Here is an 18,404-nt window from a genome sequence, read left to right on the forward strand (position 1 = left end):
TTCTGTGGATTTTGGTGGAAACAGCAATGAGTTTTGGAGGACCCAAGGGCATTTGAAAATACCTGGAAAAGCTATTTAGACTTTGATGTCTCTGTGGTCTAAATTTCTCAGTGTTTCTTATTCATGGAAGTATTTTGTTGGTTGTGTAAACTTTCTTGGTCACACTGAGAAAAGCAAAAAATAGATGCAGTGTCTCTTACTGGCACACTGATAAAGGACAGGGAAATGCAGAGCACAGGAGCTAAACAGAAGAGGAGAAATTACAATAGTGCATTGAATCGGAAAGAGTTGTGTATTTGGAGTTAAAGTGAATGCTTTAAAATATCTTTTTGCTTACATAATTCTCGTAGATTTGCTTCTACCTTTCCTTAGTTAAGAATGATTTAATTACATCCTGTGTGTAGTCCCAAACTTATAGAAAATCATAGCTTATATATGTAAAATCTTCTCAGGAAACCTACTGGTTAAATTGAGTGTTCAGTAGGCAGTGCCACGTGTTAAAATTGAGATCAGTGTTTTGATATGCATCAGTTATGCCTTACAGACTGTCTAATGTCTTTATTTTATCATTCTCTCTTTTCCAAGTAAGCAATGGGAAAGCATTTTCTAGTCTTAAATATTAATTTTTAACAAGTTTCGGTAGTGAGAACAAGATTAGCAGCCAATCTCGGGGGGAGAAAGTTCTGATTAATTGACTTCAACAACTACAAAGAATAATTAATCTTTTTTGTGGGTATTCATAGAGGACTTAGTACCCATCCTGCATGTGCAGTGTTGTCTCATTTTATTAAATTTCACATTTTCTTCTTATCCAATGCATTTTGATATGTTTGCGTTAGTTCAAATTCTCTATTTTGTTGATGGAAAGAACTTGGGTATGAGAAATCGTTTTAAATCATCTGCATGATTGCATCAGACATCAGCGTGCCATAGCCTGGGGTCATATGTAATCTGTCAGGATAATTCATCCAGACTGCATTCAAAGGCGCCTGCAGAGGAGATGAATGGTTCTCCTGACGACAGCAGTCTGCTTTCCTCTACCGGCTTCTTAAGAGGCGCTCATCTTTCTAGCACGCGTTTTGATGAAGAGCTGAGCTTATTCATGTTTGCTGTGAGCATGGTCCTCGGGACATATGAAATTCAATGCACACCTGCAGACCTTCCAGCAAATGTCAAGTGTAATGTGTACATGCTAGCGACCTGGTGCTTCTGAGAAGATCTTGATCTGTTCTGGAAGTGCAGTAGGTCTGTTATATGACAGAGAGGACTGAAAGAAAGCGAGAGACACCTTCAGCTGTCTACCGACAGCAGAAGTTGTCAGCCCATTCAGGAAAAATTAATTTAGGAATTGACCTCTGTCTCATCTGTGTGTTCTCAGATATTCTATTCTCCTGCACACAGATTAACAGAAGCAAAAGGTTCTGTGGTACTTAGTTGATGACTTCCAAATGAATTAAGTGGCTAATGCTCCTGTATATGCAACTGTAGTACAAAGAATTGTACTTTATCTTTTTCTTGGAGAAATTGCTGACTATTGCAGATTGCTCCCCTGATGCAGGATGTATATATGTGTGTCTGGAATTGGTTGGTGGTATTCATACAACTTTGGCAGAAATGATGAAGCACCACTTACTAGGAAGGCTCAAGAGCTACCGTTTTATAATACCAATGAAATAGAATGAGGTTTCATTGTTCAGCGAGCTTCACTGGCAGTGTAATTTTTTTTTTTAATTTTTTTTTTAGCAATTTCCAAATAGCTCCTAAATGATGCTGCTGCCCTTGGGAGCCTGTGTACATTGCATGCTGGACATGCAATGGTAATATTTAAAATCTTCAGGCATGAAGTGTCTGGTATTTCTGCTGTCACTAACCTAAGTGAAACACACAACAAAATGAAATCTAAAATGTCCAGTCAGAATGAGCTACTTTAAAAATTTTACTTCATAGTAAGATGATGCTGCAGATGCAATTCAGCAACAACTTTCCATTTCCTTTCTAGTATGATTTGACAGCAGGTTCTTTAATATGGATAGATTAGAGGAGTATTTTTCCTTGCATGTTTTCAAGAAAGCCTATGATAAAAGGGAGATTTGAGATTTGCATTTCCATTAAATTGTGTGAGACAGATTAGAAAGTTTTTCTATCTAGCCACTGGAAACAAGACTGTTCCAAGCTACAAGGGGAAATTTGACATTTCTTAGTGATGCATCCTTAAAAGAAAAGTCTCAATGTCTTTTTAAAAATTACAATATTTTATTTGCATTTTATGACCTAAATGTGTTAAGAGTGTTTTTTGAGTTCTTTTGCTTTTCTCATCAGAAAGGTGCGCCCTGTTCATCATACAAACGCTGTACCAGTATTGTTTCATGCTTGAGACAGCTGAACAGCAAACTAGTGAAGAGGATGGTTTAAATGAATGTTATGCATGATCTTTTCTACTTTGAATTGCAGAAATTGACAGTTCAAGTACAGTTTAGGTCAAAGGAGAGACCCAGGCTCTCCTTTGGCTTTGACTTCCAGCAGCATAGCCTTAAGATGCAAAGCGTGGGGAAGAACCAGATACATAATCATATGTATTCTTGGTATTCCTGGTTGCAGGAAATAGCATTTCTGTGGTTACTGCATTGCAATAACAGGCCCATTGAAGTGAGAAATAATTAACTACCGAGTATCCTATGTCATGCAAACATTTTTATTTTCTTTAAAATGCACTCAGAACAGTGTATCTGCCCGTACATGTGAAAGCTGCTGTGATTTCATGTTCAAAAGGCCACTGTGTTAGTGTATCTGCATAGTATTTTCAATCTGTAAATGAGTGAACAGTCGCTTATCTCTGTCACAGGATAGGGAAAGCACAGAACTGGTTAACTGGCTCATTGTTTTTATTTAGGACATAAGCTAAAACTGACTGCTGTGTATATTGAAGATTAATTTTATATGTCCACATGAGTTTTGAAATATTAGCCACAAAAATCACCATGAATAAAGACCTAGTATATATTTGTTGTTTTTATTGTTGTTAATATAGTAAGTTCCATGTATTTTGTAATGTGTGCGCGTACTTGCTTGCAAAAAGCCAGTTTACTAGCAAAGGAATCAGTATTTTTCTTGACTGTTAAGCATTTTGTGACTAATAAGGAATCTGACATTTAAATGTTTACTAACTAATGAACCAAGGCCATACGGGTTTTGAATGATAAATCTTTCACTTACTCTTAGGTTTGTAACATGCTCTTGGAAAGAAACCAGGATTAAAACGATACATAAAACATATGGTTGAAGTTACTTCCTTGTAGCATTGGACAATTATGTCTCCTGTATTAGAACAACCGTAATTCAGGAAAGTAGTTTATCAGCTGTCACCCAAATGGAAATAATATTTGTCATGAGATGGAACAAAGTGTTTTAAAACAAATTGCTAAAATTGGATGAAGAAAAAACGTGGCTAAACAACAGCTTTACAAACAGAACTTTTTATTTTACTGAAGCAGATATTCCAGTTACCTTTTCCAAAGAAGATGCATCATTTTGATTCAAGACCGCTAGCAAGGAAAAAAGCTGCAGTTTGTATCTGTGATTCTGTATATACGAGCAGTGCTTTAGCTTTTAGAACATGCAGCTATCTTTCAGTGTGCTCAGACTATAAAGACAATAGGTTTTGTTACTAGTATTTAGGTGCTTAGGTCAGATTAATCAGACCTAGTTAAGTACCACAGTGTTTTCCCTCATGTCATTTCAGTACATTGGACTTAATTTTCCATTCAGTCTTGCATGAAATTAATTTAAGAATTTTGAAATTTAGTTAAAATGCTTAAATATGTATACAATTTTTGTCCTTAAAGCTTAGCTTAGCTTTTCATGTTTAGTAGAGGAACTACACATATTAGTGCGTAATATGAAACACTTTCAGACTGACACTTCTAGCTGTAAGAACAAATACTGGCCAATACAAATGATGTTGATCATTGTGAATTTCTAGAGTGTGAAATCTGGACATAATGTTAAATCTGTTGTAATCACTTGGTAGGAACTGTATACACAAGCATGAATTTTGAAGGGTAAAATGGACCTACAGATAATAAATGTATGTGGAGTGGTGTCAAAGACCTTTTTTTTAGTGACATATCTAATCTGATTTTTATCTTTGCAATTTTTGCTTACATTACTTTGTTCAAGCTTCTGAAACGACCTGATTGCTTTTGGGATAATGTGTACAGATCTCTTTCAAAAGATCTCTGGAGCTTCTAGTGTCAAATCTTGAAAATTATAACGCCGTTCCTGGCCTACTCATTTCATGGGACTAAATTCAATAAATAGGTTTTAGCCTCCAGTGTTAACAAAAATAAATCAGAGATGTTGTGGGGCTTATGTTATTGCAGGTGTTAATTTTTCTGGATGTGTCCTTGTGCTCAGGAATACTTTGTTTCATCTTGATACAGTAATTTATAAAGAACCAGTGATGGTGGATGTTCCTTAAAAGAACATTCTTATTTCCAAAGCAACACGCAAATTCTTACACTTCTGGTACTACATACTGGGGGAAATTAATGTCTAACTTGTTGAGTAAATGGATTTATCAGTTTGCTCTTTCTAATTTGATTTTGAGAATATACAGAGCTGTAAGAATTAATTACAGCATTAAAATTGTGATACAGTAGAAAACAATGGACTAGCAGTTTGATGATGGTTAGACCTGGCAGTTATTTTCAGTAGAGTATTTGCTGTCCATTGTCTCTCCACTTCTGTTCTTTTTCATCATGTTGTGAATACAGAAACAGCAGCAAACTGATGTGCTCTTGTTTCATTGGCGAGTTCCTCCCTCCTTTTCAGAACCTGTGTTCTTCTGTACCTCGGAGTTCAAGGAACATGAAATAGCACGGACGCCTTCTGTAGTGACTGTGCAATTTTTCAAGTCATTACGGGTGAATTTTTATCTCGTTGAGGAAATTGTAGCCACTCTTTGGTCACCTATGATGAGAAGCTAAACATTAGGCAACGTTAGTTGAATGGTATTTTCTCATAATTGCTGTTTCATCTGCATGTAACTTACCTTGGAGTTTTCTTGCAACGTGATTAGTATGGTTAAAAACGAACAAATCTTATACCACAGCTAAAAACCGGGATGACTAAATCACCAGTGAAGCTTTGAAGGTGAACGTGTGTAGCTGACTTATTTTTGTTCTTTTGTAGGTGATGGATGTGGACACACTGTTCTGGGTCCTGAAAGTGGAACTCTTGCTTCGATAAACTACCCACAGACCTCTCCCAACAGCACAGTTTGTGAATGGGAAATTCGTGTAAAGCCTGGGCAGCGAGTTCAGCTCAAATTTGGCGATTTTGATATTGATGACTCAGATTCTTGTCATTCCAGTTACTTAAGAGTTCACAATGGGATTGGCCCCAACAGGACAGAGATAGGTAAGAGCTTTTGTTATTGGTATTTGAAAGCTATTGTCTTGTATAGAACTTGGATATACTGTTGGTACTTTTGTTACTTTCTACATTTGTCCTTGTTTACCTGTTCTGAGCGTAGAGTAACTACTAGGTGTGTGGTATTAGTTAAGTTCTTTTTTATAGCCCTAGAAAACTGGTATAATTCAGTTGGATGTTGGACAGGGTAAGACCTTGCCTGAATACATCATACACTGCTTTTGTAATGTGTGGATTTTGAGTCTTATGAAAAGTGATGAAAAGACGGAAGTGTCTATTATTTACAGGAGTCTCAAATAAGGTAAGGGAAGGAATTCCAGTAATTCTGTTATCAAAGTTGTGTTTTTCCTGAGCTTCATGTCAAGGAAACCCTGCAAAACTTTGAGGAGTGCTTTGTGCACCTCACCATGGTAGAAAAACAGCCATCAGGGACCAGTTTTGCTAAATTTACTACTGATGGTACTGCTAGAAAGCACAGCTAAGGAAAGATTCTCCTGTATGCCATACGGGTCTTCAGTACAGGGAGGGAGTACAGGTGCAACTGTAACTATATAAAAATAAAAGTGGTAAAGAAAACAGTACTCCGATTGTGTCTTTCTCTGGTGACGTGCTCATTTCAAGTACGCTTACTATTGCTGCTCAGCAGATGAGCTCTCTGAAATGCTAGAGTATTCTTAATGTAATTATTCTTAAGCAATGGCATTTTGTTTACTCTTTTTAAAGCATATGTAAATGTCTGTCATCTTGACACAATTCTTGTGTCCTAAAAATGTACTGAAAAAATTATGAGTAATGATGATAGCAGAGCATCCTACAATTTGTTTGTGCAAACACACATCCTAAAATAATAATTGATTCTTCAGATTCTTAAAGGAAACTCCAGTGCTATTTTTTTTCTCAGACATTTCCCAGTCACTTGCGAAGTTTTTGTAAGCAGTGGGGAGCAAATTGCAAAACTATGAGGATCTTCATTAATTTAAAAAAGTAAAAAAGTAGTAGTGTATATATAGCTTACCTGAAATGCCTTTCTTTTTATATGGAAGAGCTCTGATTTGAGCTATTTATCTTGGTGATATTAAAGGATGTCAGGCTTCAAAAGTTGTGTAGTTCATATATCCTCCATCTTCTGATAATGTCCATAGTTTAATTTTTGTCCTCTTTAAGAGGACAAATTGAATTTCACGACTGTAAGGCAGGGTGGTTTTTTTCAAATAGCAGTGTAACATTATCATCTATGTCAAGTTATATGTAGTGTTTTAAGATCCTTGTGGCTACTTTGCATAAAACTCAAAATGAACTGTCATTCTTTCTTCAGTAAAATTAGTTGTTATTGTGCAGATTAATTTTATATTCTTTCCTAAAGCTTTAGGGGGGGGGGGCGGGGAGAGAGAGAGATTCACTTCACCAAGATTGTTTTTGTGCAACTCAAATGCTGATCCCACTATATTGAGTCCTTTTATAAAGAGGCTAGTGGAATGTTAGCTTTGTTAACGCTCTTTTCCAACTGTTACTTAGGTAAGTGTGTGTGAAAATAAGTATGTGCATGGAGCTGTTGAGCCAGGCTTGGTCTAAAATAGGAAACGCTGAAGTCCTTAAATGGCAAGGAACGTCCAGTTCTGATAAGTCTATTATTCACTTTTACAAGTGACTTAATGGGTTCAAGTAAATTTTCGACTTCGTTTGTTTCTCTTGACTTTCAGCTGTTCCCAGCTGGTGTAGTAGCACAGTATGTTGAGCAAATGTGTGTGTTGTTCTGCTCTTAATAAATGAAACTACAGAACAAACAGTGATATTAACAGTGACAGATACAGATGATGGAGATTCTTAAATGTTCATGTTTGAAGCAACAAACACAGGAGAGATTAAACAGTGACCTGAATTTGTGTGGAAGGAATCTGGATTCATCCTGAGTTTTTCCATTCAAGACTGCTGACATGGTCTAACATCAAAATTACATAAAATCGGAAATTCAGTGGTACCTACTTTAACCCAAAATGACTTAAAAATTGGCTGATTAGATTAAAACATGAATTCTTAGTGGGTTAGTTCATTGATAAACAGAAGGTTTCTAATGAAGCTTTGAAAGGCTAGTTCTCATTCCAAGCCTTTTGAATATTTATCAATGAATCAGAAAAAGATTCAAATCCTAGGTGTTAAGTTTGTCTGTAGTTTCAGTAAGATCTGGAGGTGCTCTGTATTAAGTTTCATCACAGTCCAGTCGCTGTGCATCTACAGCCAGATGTACTTATTTAATACATACAATGTAAGCCCAGATCTATAGGGGCAGAGAATGTAAGCTACTGTGGGAATTCCCTCTCCTGCTGTAGGGTTGCTGTATAAAAGCACTTGGGGTCCTTCAATGCAAAAGTACAGACAAAATAGTAACATTACATCTTCTGCATATAGCATTGACAGAGGCATTATGGCAGTCATGTTTTGTCCATTTCTAGTGCCTACTTTTTTAAAAAGATTGCTAAAAATCTGGCAAGAGGCCAGGGAAGAAGTAGGAAAGTGATTTATAGTCTCGAAGGTATGTTTTGCCATGAATCATAAGGTGCATCATTCTACAGTTTGTCAATGCTGTATCTCCATGGTGCAGGCAGCACTGGATGGTTTATCCAAGTTAGATTTAAACGTTTTGCCCTGTGTATTTGCCCGAAGAAGAGGATAAATGGTGTCTTGAGGGCAGTCTGACCTACCCTGAGAGGTGTCTCATGCTGGTCAATCGTCTAACAAGATCCAGTGGCTGAAAACGAAACCTAAGAAAAAAAGGAAAAGTAGTTGGAAAAATGATGCAGTTCGTCATAATGAATGCAGTTATTCATTGAAACATGACTTAGAGCGAAACATAGGGTCAATGTGGAGCCTTGGTAAAAGGGAAGTTACTTCTTTGTAACTCTTGCTGATAACAGTTTAAGTAGTGAACTGAAGTAAGGTTATATATATATATATATAAAATATTATAAATGTCATTAAAGTATTGTAAAATCTAGTTTCTTTTTTTCTCATTAGAAAATACCCTTGCTTTGTTCAAAAAATATCTGAATAAGCAACATTTAGAAAGCTCTGAATAATGACAGGAATTTGTATTTCTATTTTTTTTAAATTTTATTAGTACTTGAGAGTGCAGCTCACTTTTTAAAGGAATTTGACATACACATTATATTTGTTTGTGTTATCTTTAAATTTGTTTTGCTTTATATTTGTTAAGAACTATTCCTGCAGTGCAATGTTATTCCTCTCCCTCTACTTTGGTATTGTAATTTGCCTTTAGTTGAGAAGGGAGTCTTGGCTGCTGCTTTTTTTTTTTGCTATTTTATGATATGATTATTATCAAGAAAGCAAATAATTGAATGGTAAACTGAAACATATGCACTGTCATTTGCTGCTGGTGATTGTCCACTTTGGTTGTTCACTACAGTATCTTAAATAGGGTTATAGATGGTTTACAACATTGAATGATCAAGGGAGCCTATAGAACAGAGATTTTTTTTTTTTTTTCTTAACAGGTTAATAAACTGATCAGTATTTTGTTAAAGTTTATAAGTTAGTAGGACTGGAAAATTCCATATTGACTTGTGTCTGTTTAACAGCCATTCATCCAGGTAATGTCATTTGGTAGTAATTCTAGGACTTCATGGGGCAAATATTGTCAGTATCAACAGACTCCAGCAGTTTAAAATGTATTATTTGTGGTCATTTTGGATGGCAAGAGTAGTATCCAGATGCAGAACCTCTGTTAGGTTTTATAGCTGCAGCAAAACAGAAAGGGAACCAACTGGCAGTTTATATTAATGGTACTCACATATGCTTGTATGTTAATGCTGAAGCGCAGTGTATCATGCCTGCTGTTGGCCAAAACGAAGAAAAGCAGTGGACAGAAACGATGAAATAGTCGACAAGGAAGGAGTGTCCCAACAGCTGAGGGAACAGAAGGACTTTTTTCTCATTTGCTTCTGTCGACGATTCTTCTTGTCCTAACTTCATGCTTTTCCTTGACAGGTTTCTCATGGTCTTTGAAGAGCTGACTGTGAGGGTTATGCATGGCTAGAGGTGAACGGGATAAGGTCACATTTGTTTGTGAGTGTTAAGGGTATGAGAGACTCTCACCTGTTGACAGTGCTTATACACTGTATCCTCAAAGCCTTTTAGGATGAACCCAGGAAAAGTCTGGTACCCATACTCTGCCATTTGCATTAAAAGGCCACTGACTTCATTATTTAGTGTCATGCACATGTATTTGTTTTTGAATATATCCCAGAATTAATGTGAGCTTACCCTGCAAATGAAAAAAGATGCTTATTACATATGTTGGGTTTGGTCCGTTTTTGTTCTCCCCCTTCTCTCCATAGGAAAATTCTGTGGGTTTGGCTTTCAAATGGATGGTTTAATTACTTCAAAAAGTAATGAAGTTACGGTACAGTTCATGAGTGGAACACACACTTCTGGACGTGGATTTCTTGCAGCTTATTCAACCACTGACAAATCAGGTATTTATAATCATTTGGTAATTTTTCCATGCTGGTAAAATTAGGGCTGCCTAGTAAAAACACAGAGCTAATTCATTTATTACTGCGTTCTCACAAATTAACTTTGAAAAATGAAGACTTTTAATACAGTCTTCCTGATACTTCTGAGTAGGAAATTTGACTCTTAGTTACTATTCAAGTTACTGTAGTTTTAAAGAAATTATATCAAAGCTTACCCTGGATAGCAGGGCAAGAATCACAGTTATCTGTTAGGAATGAAAGAGCTGCTTCGGATAAAGGATGAAATGCATTTTTTCAGTTAGTAATCAAGGTGGTGGATAACTAAAAATTTTCCCTATTGAGCTGTATATATTTTATACAGACCAACCTTATGGAAAGTTTTATTTCAGTAATGGTTTCCTATAGTCCCTCAACTCTTTAATTATGTAATCTGATGATTAGTTTTTAGGTTTTGTGCCATTGCTTGTTTTTTCCATGCTTTTGGTTATCCTAGCCTCTAAAGGAGGCTGCCGTATTTGTTTTGAGTCTACTTCCACTCATTGTAATGGTGAGTGACATATACGGTCCACAAAGAAATGAAGGATTGCCAGCAGCTGCTTCATAAGAAAAAAGGCTTGAGAAAACCCTTTTTAGAAGTAATTCTAAGAAGAGCAGATAAAGAGTTTTCATTTTTAATTTTTATTTTGTGGGTTATCTGATGCTTTTCTCTCGGTATTTTGGACTGTATGTGCTGCTACACAGCAAGACTGAACACAAAATTTGAGATGTCAGTCAGGGATGCCAGTAACATGGCACTCTAATGCTGCTTGGTTTCAGTACTGTAGGACTGTTACATGCTGAAAACACAGGCCTGTTTAGCTAGCTTGTTAATTTAATTTTGTGAAAAGAGCGTATGTTTGTGTCTCTGAATTATGTCAAGTTCTCTGAAGTATAGCTATAATTTAAAATTAAGCTGCACCAAAAAAATGAATGTTTGTAGTGTTTCTCTTCTTGTCTATGTCACGTTCTCAGTGGATTTCCCAGTTACTCAGACAAATTATCAAGGTTCTACTGAAATACAAAATATGTTGCAAGAAAATTTAGTAGGAATGGGGTTTTTTCATTCTGAGAGTTTTGGTTAAGCCACAGAGGCTCAAATGTATATTTTTGTGTACTTTAAAAAGCATACTCCAACTTGTTGTCTTTATCATCCTCTTGACCTAATGTGTTTTCTTTCCAGACCTAATTACCTGTTTAGACAATGCAAGCCACTTTTCTGAACCAGAATTCAAGTAAGACTGGTTTACCTGTTTCCCCCAATCTCTTTAATGAAGTCATTTTGGTGTTTCTACTTTACTCTGTTACTTACACTTGCAGCTTGAAGATTTGCTGTCCAGAGATCTTGAGACAAACTAATTAGGGTTAGAGCTGAGTAATTTTGACATTTGCACTCCTCCTTCCTCTGTCTTTCTCTCTCCCGCATTTTTGTTATTTACATGCAGAATACAATAGAACCTCGTTAATTTGCACTAACACATAGGCACTGTTCTCTCGTTCCGATAGAAAGGATATTACTTCTAGAAACATGTATTACAGCAAGTATGTACCTTAAATACTGAAATTCATACTACAGTTATCTAAGGTGAACTAAACTGTGAAATGTGTTAAAAATTACAAACCCATTTCACAGTTTGGTGTGAATTAATGGGGTTCTGTGGAGTCATAAAATGCTACCTTCTGATGGGGGTAACATAGGTAATTTCCCTGTTTTCTCCTTCTCCATTTCCACTGAAAGCAAGGACAGTGTTTAAAGCTGCAGACTACTGTGAAATACATAAATGTAATTTTTGGAGACTTCGGCCCTGGTGTCGTGAAACACCTCAAAGTGCAACCTTTGCATTTCTCGTTCATTTACCCAAGTTCCAAAACAGGGCTGTGATTGTAGGTGTTGGCCTTACTCAGCATTGTGCTGAAGTCTCTGAATCCCACTATTTTCATGGTACCTGCAAAGTTGCTTCCACTGTTGTTGAACTGCACTGAAAATGTTAATAGTTTACTCCAGTTCACTGTTAAGTCTTGAAGATTTAGTAGTTTTTGCATGTGCAGTATGAAATGGGACTAGAACATCAACACAGGCTTGCCTCTTGCTTTTCATAAGCTAGTGGTATTAACTGAATTTGGCCAGTTTTTTATGATCAAAGCGTTGCCAGGAGCTATTATAAAGTAACATTACTTTTCAGATGTATTATTTAAGAATGCAAAACAAATAAATATGTAGGTCTCTAGTTTGGAAAATAAAATTAATTAATATTAATTAATAATTATAGGACTTTCAATTTACAGAAGCCGTGCAGTATTTATATTCTAAAATGCTGGCTTTATTAATTTATTATGTTGAGACTGGAACTGTAGTTTCACTTGAGACTTTTTAAAAAACTTTTTTCAAATGTCTGTTCTCCTGTTGTGTACTTCTCTTCCTGAGTATTTTTTTGTCTGACTTGATATGTCTTCAATTAGGATATATCCTTAAATAGTGATGTATGAACGATAGCAGTGTGTTGTGAATCAAAAACATAGTGCCTACTTTGTAACAGTATAAGAGTTGTAGTTGCATGCATATCTTGACTTGATATTTTGTTCTCTTCCAGTAAGTATTGTCCAGCTGGATGTGTGATTCCTTTTGCTGATATTTCAGGCACTATTCCCCATGGATACAGAGACGTAAGTAAACATATCGGGGGCTCACATGAATTTTGGTGAAATGCGCACTGTATAATTACAAGTCAGTTATAGTTCACATTAGTTCTGCTGCCTGGGTTCTGGAATTTGTACCTCCTTAAGTGAATAGTATGGTACTCATTTTTTTGCACAGCTGCTAAATGGCTGGTGCTTCTTCTGGTTACCATCTCCAAGAAGCGAAGTAGTGTAGTAGAGACTCAAACATTTTTGTAAGGCCTGCTGAGAAGAGTGGATCAATTGAAATATTGTTTTCTACTTCCTGTTTTGTTTTTTATTGGCTTTCTCAGGTTGGGAAATTCAGATTTATGAAGTGAGAACCAATTCTTTTAATGGTGTCCTCTTGCATTTGACACTGTTAATGTGTTAATGCATCTCTAAACAGAGGATCTCAGTGGTTATCTTAATTTTTTTATTACAACTTGAGAGATGAAATACTATTTATGCTCAGCAGCTCTAAAAACATTTGCAAAATGGAGCTAATACTGTAACATTAATAGTTCTATAAACTGGAAATGAAAGTCTTTAATAATGTGCTATTTACTTGGAACACTGGTTTTCTGATGTAAGCTTTTGTAACTGAATTGTCATACCTGCCGTAGGACTGGAGGATGTTTGCATTGTTTATTTTTAAGTAATTATAATTTTGCTAGCAGTCTAGTAAAAAATTACATTAAACCTTACTGTTTATCGTAAAATACTCTTTTAATATGCTATTAGATCTAGCACAGAAGAAAAACAATTTAAAAATTATATTAAGCACAGATTTTAATATTAAATATGAACATAAAATATGCCTCTCTGATTTTCTTTTCTCAAATATCTGTAAATCCCAGGCTACCTGCTTAAATAATTACCCACATGTAAAAATGTCGCCACAGCTATCACTGGTGGTATAGTCTGGTCCACACTGAGTCCTTACTAAACGTCTGTGAGTTAATTTTTGTAGCTAGTAACAAGATGAAGTTGATTCTCTGTCTAACATATTTGCAGCATCGGTAGGAATTCTGCTTTTTGGGAGACTTTTTGCCAAAATCTGGAAAAAATGCTTTCTATGGAGGAAAGAGGAAACTTTAGTGAATAAATGCCCTGTGACTTTTTTTTCATATACTTTATTGCTTTGAGTAAAAGGCAGAGAGTTCCCCAGAAGTCAAGCTGTGTGGAAAGAAATCAAATTGTCCAGCACTTCAAAGAAAGTTTCAGGTAGAGATTTCTCATACATCTCTTTCAAATGATCAGCAGCTGCTTGCTGCTTTAAAAAATACCCTAAATGTTGATTCTTTTGTGTGTGACCTTAACGTCTGCAGTCGTTGAGGACTTGGAGTGCTCATTGCTGATGTTTTCTGGTGAGCAGGGATGACAGAGCTATATCTACGGCAGAATCCCATGCTCTTACTTTCAAGAGAAAGTAGGAAAGGAAAGGGGAGCTGCATGCACGAGTGAGACATAATAACGTTTATTTAGAAAGCTTTTGGGATATTTGGGGAGTGGGGATAGGGTTAGAGTTTTTATGTGTGAATATACTGAGTAGAATTACGTTTGGAAAAGTCTTGGTGAGCCGTTTTTTTTGCTAGTGAGCTTAAGATACAGGGACATCCTGGCCTGCTGCACCGTGCAGTTATTTCTAAAGAAGCCACAACGGAGAAAGTTGTTCCATTTTTAAAATAGTGTGAGAAAGAAAATCATCCATGAAGTCTTCCTTCTCTGGAAAGGTTCTGCTGATTCCTTCTAACAGAATTGTGGTGAGGCTCTATAGCACCCAGTTGACTTGTTGGCAGAGCAGTGAAGCAAATGTGTTTAGTAGCAACAGCTAGCAGTGGACTTCAATTGGGGGAGCAACTGTTAACAGTAAATAAACATCTGCAGTCATCGTCTGTTGTTTATCGACTTGGGCAAGTCTTGCACTGGGATACTACACTAGTAATTACAAGCTAAATATGGTTTCTGGAAGGTATGTTGGGAGAGACCCAGGTGGTCCTTCAAAGACAGCTTGGGCACACTTGATCTTCTAAAATTCAGGTTGATGCCAGTCTCATTGGCTGTGAGAGCAAGGGGCCGCACTGGGGTCTGCAATGTGTCTGTGCATACCCCAGTGCTGCACATTGCAGGAACGCCTGTGAATAGCTCTGCCTATGCCTGTTGCACTGTGCCTTAGCTGGTAATCCTCCAGAAATCTTGGTGCAAAGCCACTGTTGCTAAGCTTTTATTGGAACTGCATTGTCTCTCTGCTCCTGAGCACCAGGATGTTTCTTGTCAAGCCCCTTTAGCCTGGAAGGCTTTGCTTTCCCACTGGAGAAGATCTGCTGGGCTAGTTTTTGGTCCAGGAGACAGAGGAGTCTTGCTCTGCTCACTCTGCTGTGCCTGGAGGACTTAGTGTAGTGAGCGAGCCCTGCTTTCTGTGGCACAGCTAGCCTGCAGGCCAGGGCAATGGAAGTGGCACTGTGACATTTCCGAGCGGATCCAGGCTCAACATTCGTCCAGGGAGAGGAGCAAAGAACAGGGTGTCCTGCAAAAACTTGTTGCGTAACTGATCTCTACTGACCTGTACAACCTAGCAAATCAGCTTCTTTAGAACGAATTGTATTCACCTACTACTGCTTGTACGGATTAGAGTGCTGGATGGTTGAACCATATTTAACCATGAGTTAAAAAATATAACCCATCAGTTAAAAGCTATAAAATCTACAGTGCATCACTCCTTAATTGTGAGAAAATGAATCAACATACTTTCAATGTGCTTTCTATTGAAAGGTTTCCTCTGAATTTCTGCATTCAACTTCTGTCGTCTAACATCATAGATTTATTGTAGGCTGAAAGTCTGGCTGTCTGGCTTTTTCAGAGTGATTCACCTTGCTGTTTGTTTATTTAATTACAAGAGTTACATTCCAAATACATCTGGGTGAGGACGCAATGAAATGTAGGACCTTCTTTTTGTGTTTTTATAAATTCCATAATAAACCAAAGGTGAATGGTTTCTACATAACAGAGATAACAGTTAAGAACAGTATCTTAATGTAATAATAACAAAGACTGTAACTGGGCAATGTAGCATTTACACTATATGGTGTAGTATTTAATTTAATTACAATGTAATATTAAATTTCTCTTTTTGTTCCCCCCTCTTTAAGTCGTCATCACTTTGTATGGCTGGTGTTCACGCAGGCGTTGTGTCAAATACTCTGGGTGGCCAAATTAATGTTGTAATCAGCAAGGGGATTCCATACTATGAAGGCTCCCTGGCTAACAATGTCACCTCAAAAGTGTAAGTGTACTTCCTGTGTTCTCCTTATCTTTAGCACCTTAGATCTTCATAGTGCCTCATTGCAGGACTAATTTCAGGTAGTGGAGCTACGTGTTCCATGGACAGGTTCCCTTCTGTAAGGTTCTCACAATGCTCTTTTGCTATGGTGTGATTGTTTTACCAGATATTTTTAACCTGTAGTCCATAAAGATTAATTTTCCAAATACTGCAAGGAGGTTTTATCTTGCAAAGTACATGGTGAGGCCATAAATTCCTAATGGTCTGTGGAAGAATAATAATTTAATGGCAGTGTTTTACTTGCAGCGAAAAGAGTGTAACTTGTCATTTTATCTCAGATGTCCCAGGAATGAAAGCAATCAGAGGAGATTGACTCTTGTTACTTTGAATAGCTTAATTTAAAAGGGAAGCATTTTGATGAAGTTTTGCATTTTGCTGGCCAGAAGTTTGTTTGAAAGCCTTTAGCTCAGTATCTCTGGACTAGATTTCAGCTGAAAAGGTGTTGGTACTGAAAGCGCTGCAACTTCGTGACAGGAAGTGTTACTTTAATCATGAAGTGCTTGTTTAGTTGTATGTGTATAAGTTTCAGTGACAAGCAGTCAGGCAAGAAAAATAAATTGAAGACAGTTTGTTTCAATTTTCCTCACTGACTACCGCAAAAAACACCATCTTTTTTTTTCCTCTGCAGGCGACCGTTATCTACAAGTCTCTTCACATTTAAGACAAGTGGTAAGCATTATCATATGTATTACATGTTGATGCTTTCATACAAATTTTGTGAGTAGAAATGAGCTTGCAGGTATTTTATTTCTTAATTTTTGTTCCAGTTAGACTTTTTTTACTGCATTCCTCAGTAACGTATACTTTTGGATTGTTTTACTATCTTGTTTTGTTGATTAATCATCACTACATTTATAGGTACAGTGATGTATAAAGTACACTTTGCTTATCTGTGGAAAGAGATTCTTTCAGGTTATGTTCCACTTATCTGCTTTAAAATGACTTGACTCCCATACTTTAAACAAACTGCTAAAGCAGAGCTGGGCACTTAGGAGTTAATCTTTATTTGTAACAACTGTGCATTCTAGTTTTTTTCCAGGTTTACTCCTTACACTTTCCTTGTTGCCCGCTAAGAAAGCTTGCAGAAATCCAAAAATGATTCCTTAACTTTTTCCACCCTCCTTTTACATTTTTTCCTCCGATATTCTTGCAGCTGAATGCTATGTGATAAATTACTTGCTATGTGATAAATCTCTTGCCCTGGAAGGGCATCTCTTGGGCCTTGCTCTGTGTGCAAGTTGTGTTCCTTCTTGGCTGCCATGTTTTGATGCGTAAATGTGTACCAGGCTGCTGATTGGTATAACAAGTGTTGCCCCTTTTTAAAGCTTTACTGCTTTGCATGGTTTTACTTTCTATCAATTACCTGTTTTTCAAATAAATTAGCGGTGTTTTTCTAAATGTAAGCTAGCTTTTCTGTACGTCACTTTAAATGCCATCTTTGCATGGATGTTAGAAATATTGTGAAGACAGTGGCCTTTTCTTAGTCTCTTTAACTGTTTTAATAACAGTATTAAAAAAACCTAACAAAAGCATTATGTCTGTTGTCCTTAGGGATAAAGTTAAAAACAGAAAAAAAGGAGGAAGTCATGCACATGCTCCTCAAAAGTAAACAACTACTTTTCCTAATACAGAAATAAAAATGATGCTGAATGGGGATATAAAGGCAGGAATCTGATGAGCAGAAATCTTTGCAGGTGGAAATGTATACAAACAAGAAAAATTAGAAAATATAATCCACATGATATTCAAGTAATTTCTCTCCCAGACCTCTGCAAAAGCTGGAAGAAGGAATTCCATGTCTGGTGACCTTATGCATGGAGAATATGAAACACAGTGATCGAGGCAGGGTTTGTTGGGGTTTTTTGTCTTTCAAAATGGGATCTGATAGAGCATATGAAAGTAATTAAATGGCCTGGACATATGAAGAGATAGGACAAAATGCTGATCTAGACTATCTGGTTTTCAGTGACACATTTGAGAAATTATTGAATAAGCTAGAGACAAGATGTGGGTCTAGATTAAAATGTGTGTAGTTGGGTGGCCTAGGGGTTAGCTGAAGGAAAAAGAGGATTGACTCTATAGCATGCTTAAATGAGGTTTATCAGACTCTGGTGAAGTTACTAGTGTGGTTCTTCTACAAGAGTTGGTTTCATGCCTTGGTACAAAATAGAGTGTGTTATTAATGCCAGAGGTGTCGTCAGTGCAGAAGAAGATGAAACTACTTGTACAAGAGGACTTGGCTGACTTTGAGACTTGAGTAATAGAAATTAATTGAAGAATCACAGAGCAAAAAGTATAAGATTGGGTACGTAGAGACTGAGGCATTTCTGCCTCAAACTGGCAGCATGTTAGATGGAAATGACAGGTGAGGGAAAGGATTCGGTTAGTTAAATGCTAATGTGATCCTGTGCTGTAGCAGGTGAAGTGTGTCCAGTAGAGACAACGAACTA

At 36.8% G+C, this 18,404-nt stretch overlaps 1 protein-coding gene across 1 annotated transcript in view; it reads left to right on the top strand.

Moving 5' to 3' along the window:
• The window catches only part of DCBLD2 (discoidin, CUB and LCCL domain containing 2), a gene marked incomplete at both ends in the record, with an annotated part of 45,304 nt that overhangs the window by 12,853 nt on the left and 14,047 nt on the right, over positions 1 to 18,404 (top strand). Inside the window, 6 exons of the mRNA XM_082012630.1 lie at positions 5,191 to 5,418; positions 9,783 to 9,920; positions 11,140 to 11,191; positions 12,548 to 12,620; positions 15,764 to 15,897; positions 16,583 to 16,623. Coding sequence (XP_081868756.1) covers positions 5,191 to 5,418; positions 9,783 to 9,920; positions 11,140 to 11,191; positions 12,548 to 12,620; positions 15,764 to 15,897; positions 16,583 to 16,623 — 666 coding nt within the window. The remainder of the gene's footprint in view (positions 1 to 5,190; positions 5,419 to 9,782; positions 9,921 to 11,139; positions 11,192 to 12,547; positions 12,621 to 15,763; positions 15,898 to 16,582; positions 16,624 to 18,404) is intronic.

This window comes from Phaethon aethereus (genome assembly GCF_964289735.1).
Source record: "Phaethon aethereus genome assembly, chromosome: 1".
Lineage (NCBI taxonomy): Eukaryota > Metazoa > Chordata > Aves > Phaethontiformes > Phaethontidae > Phaethon > Phaethon aethereus.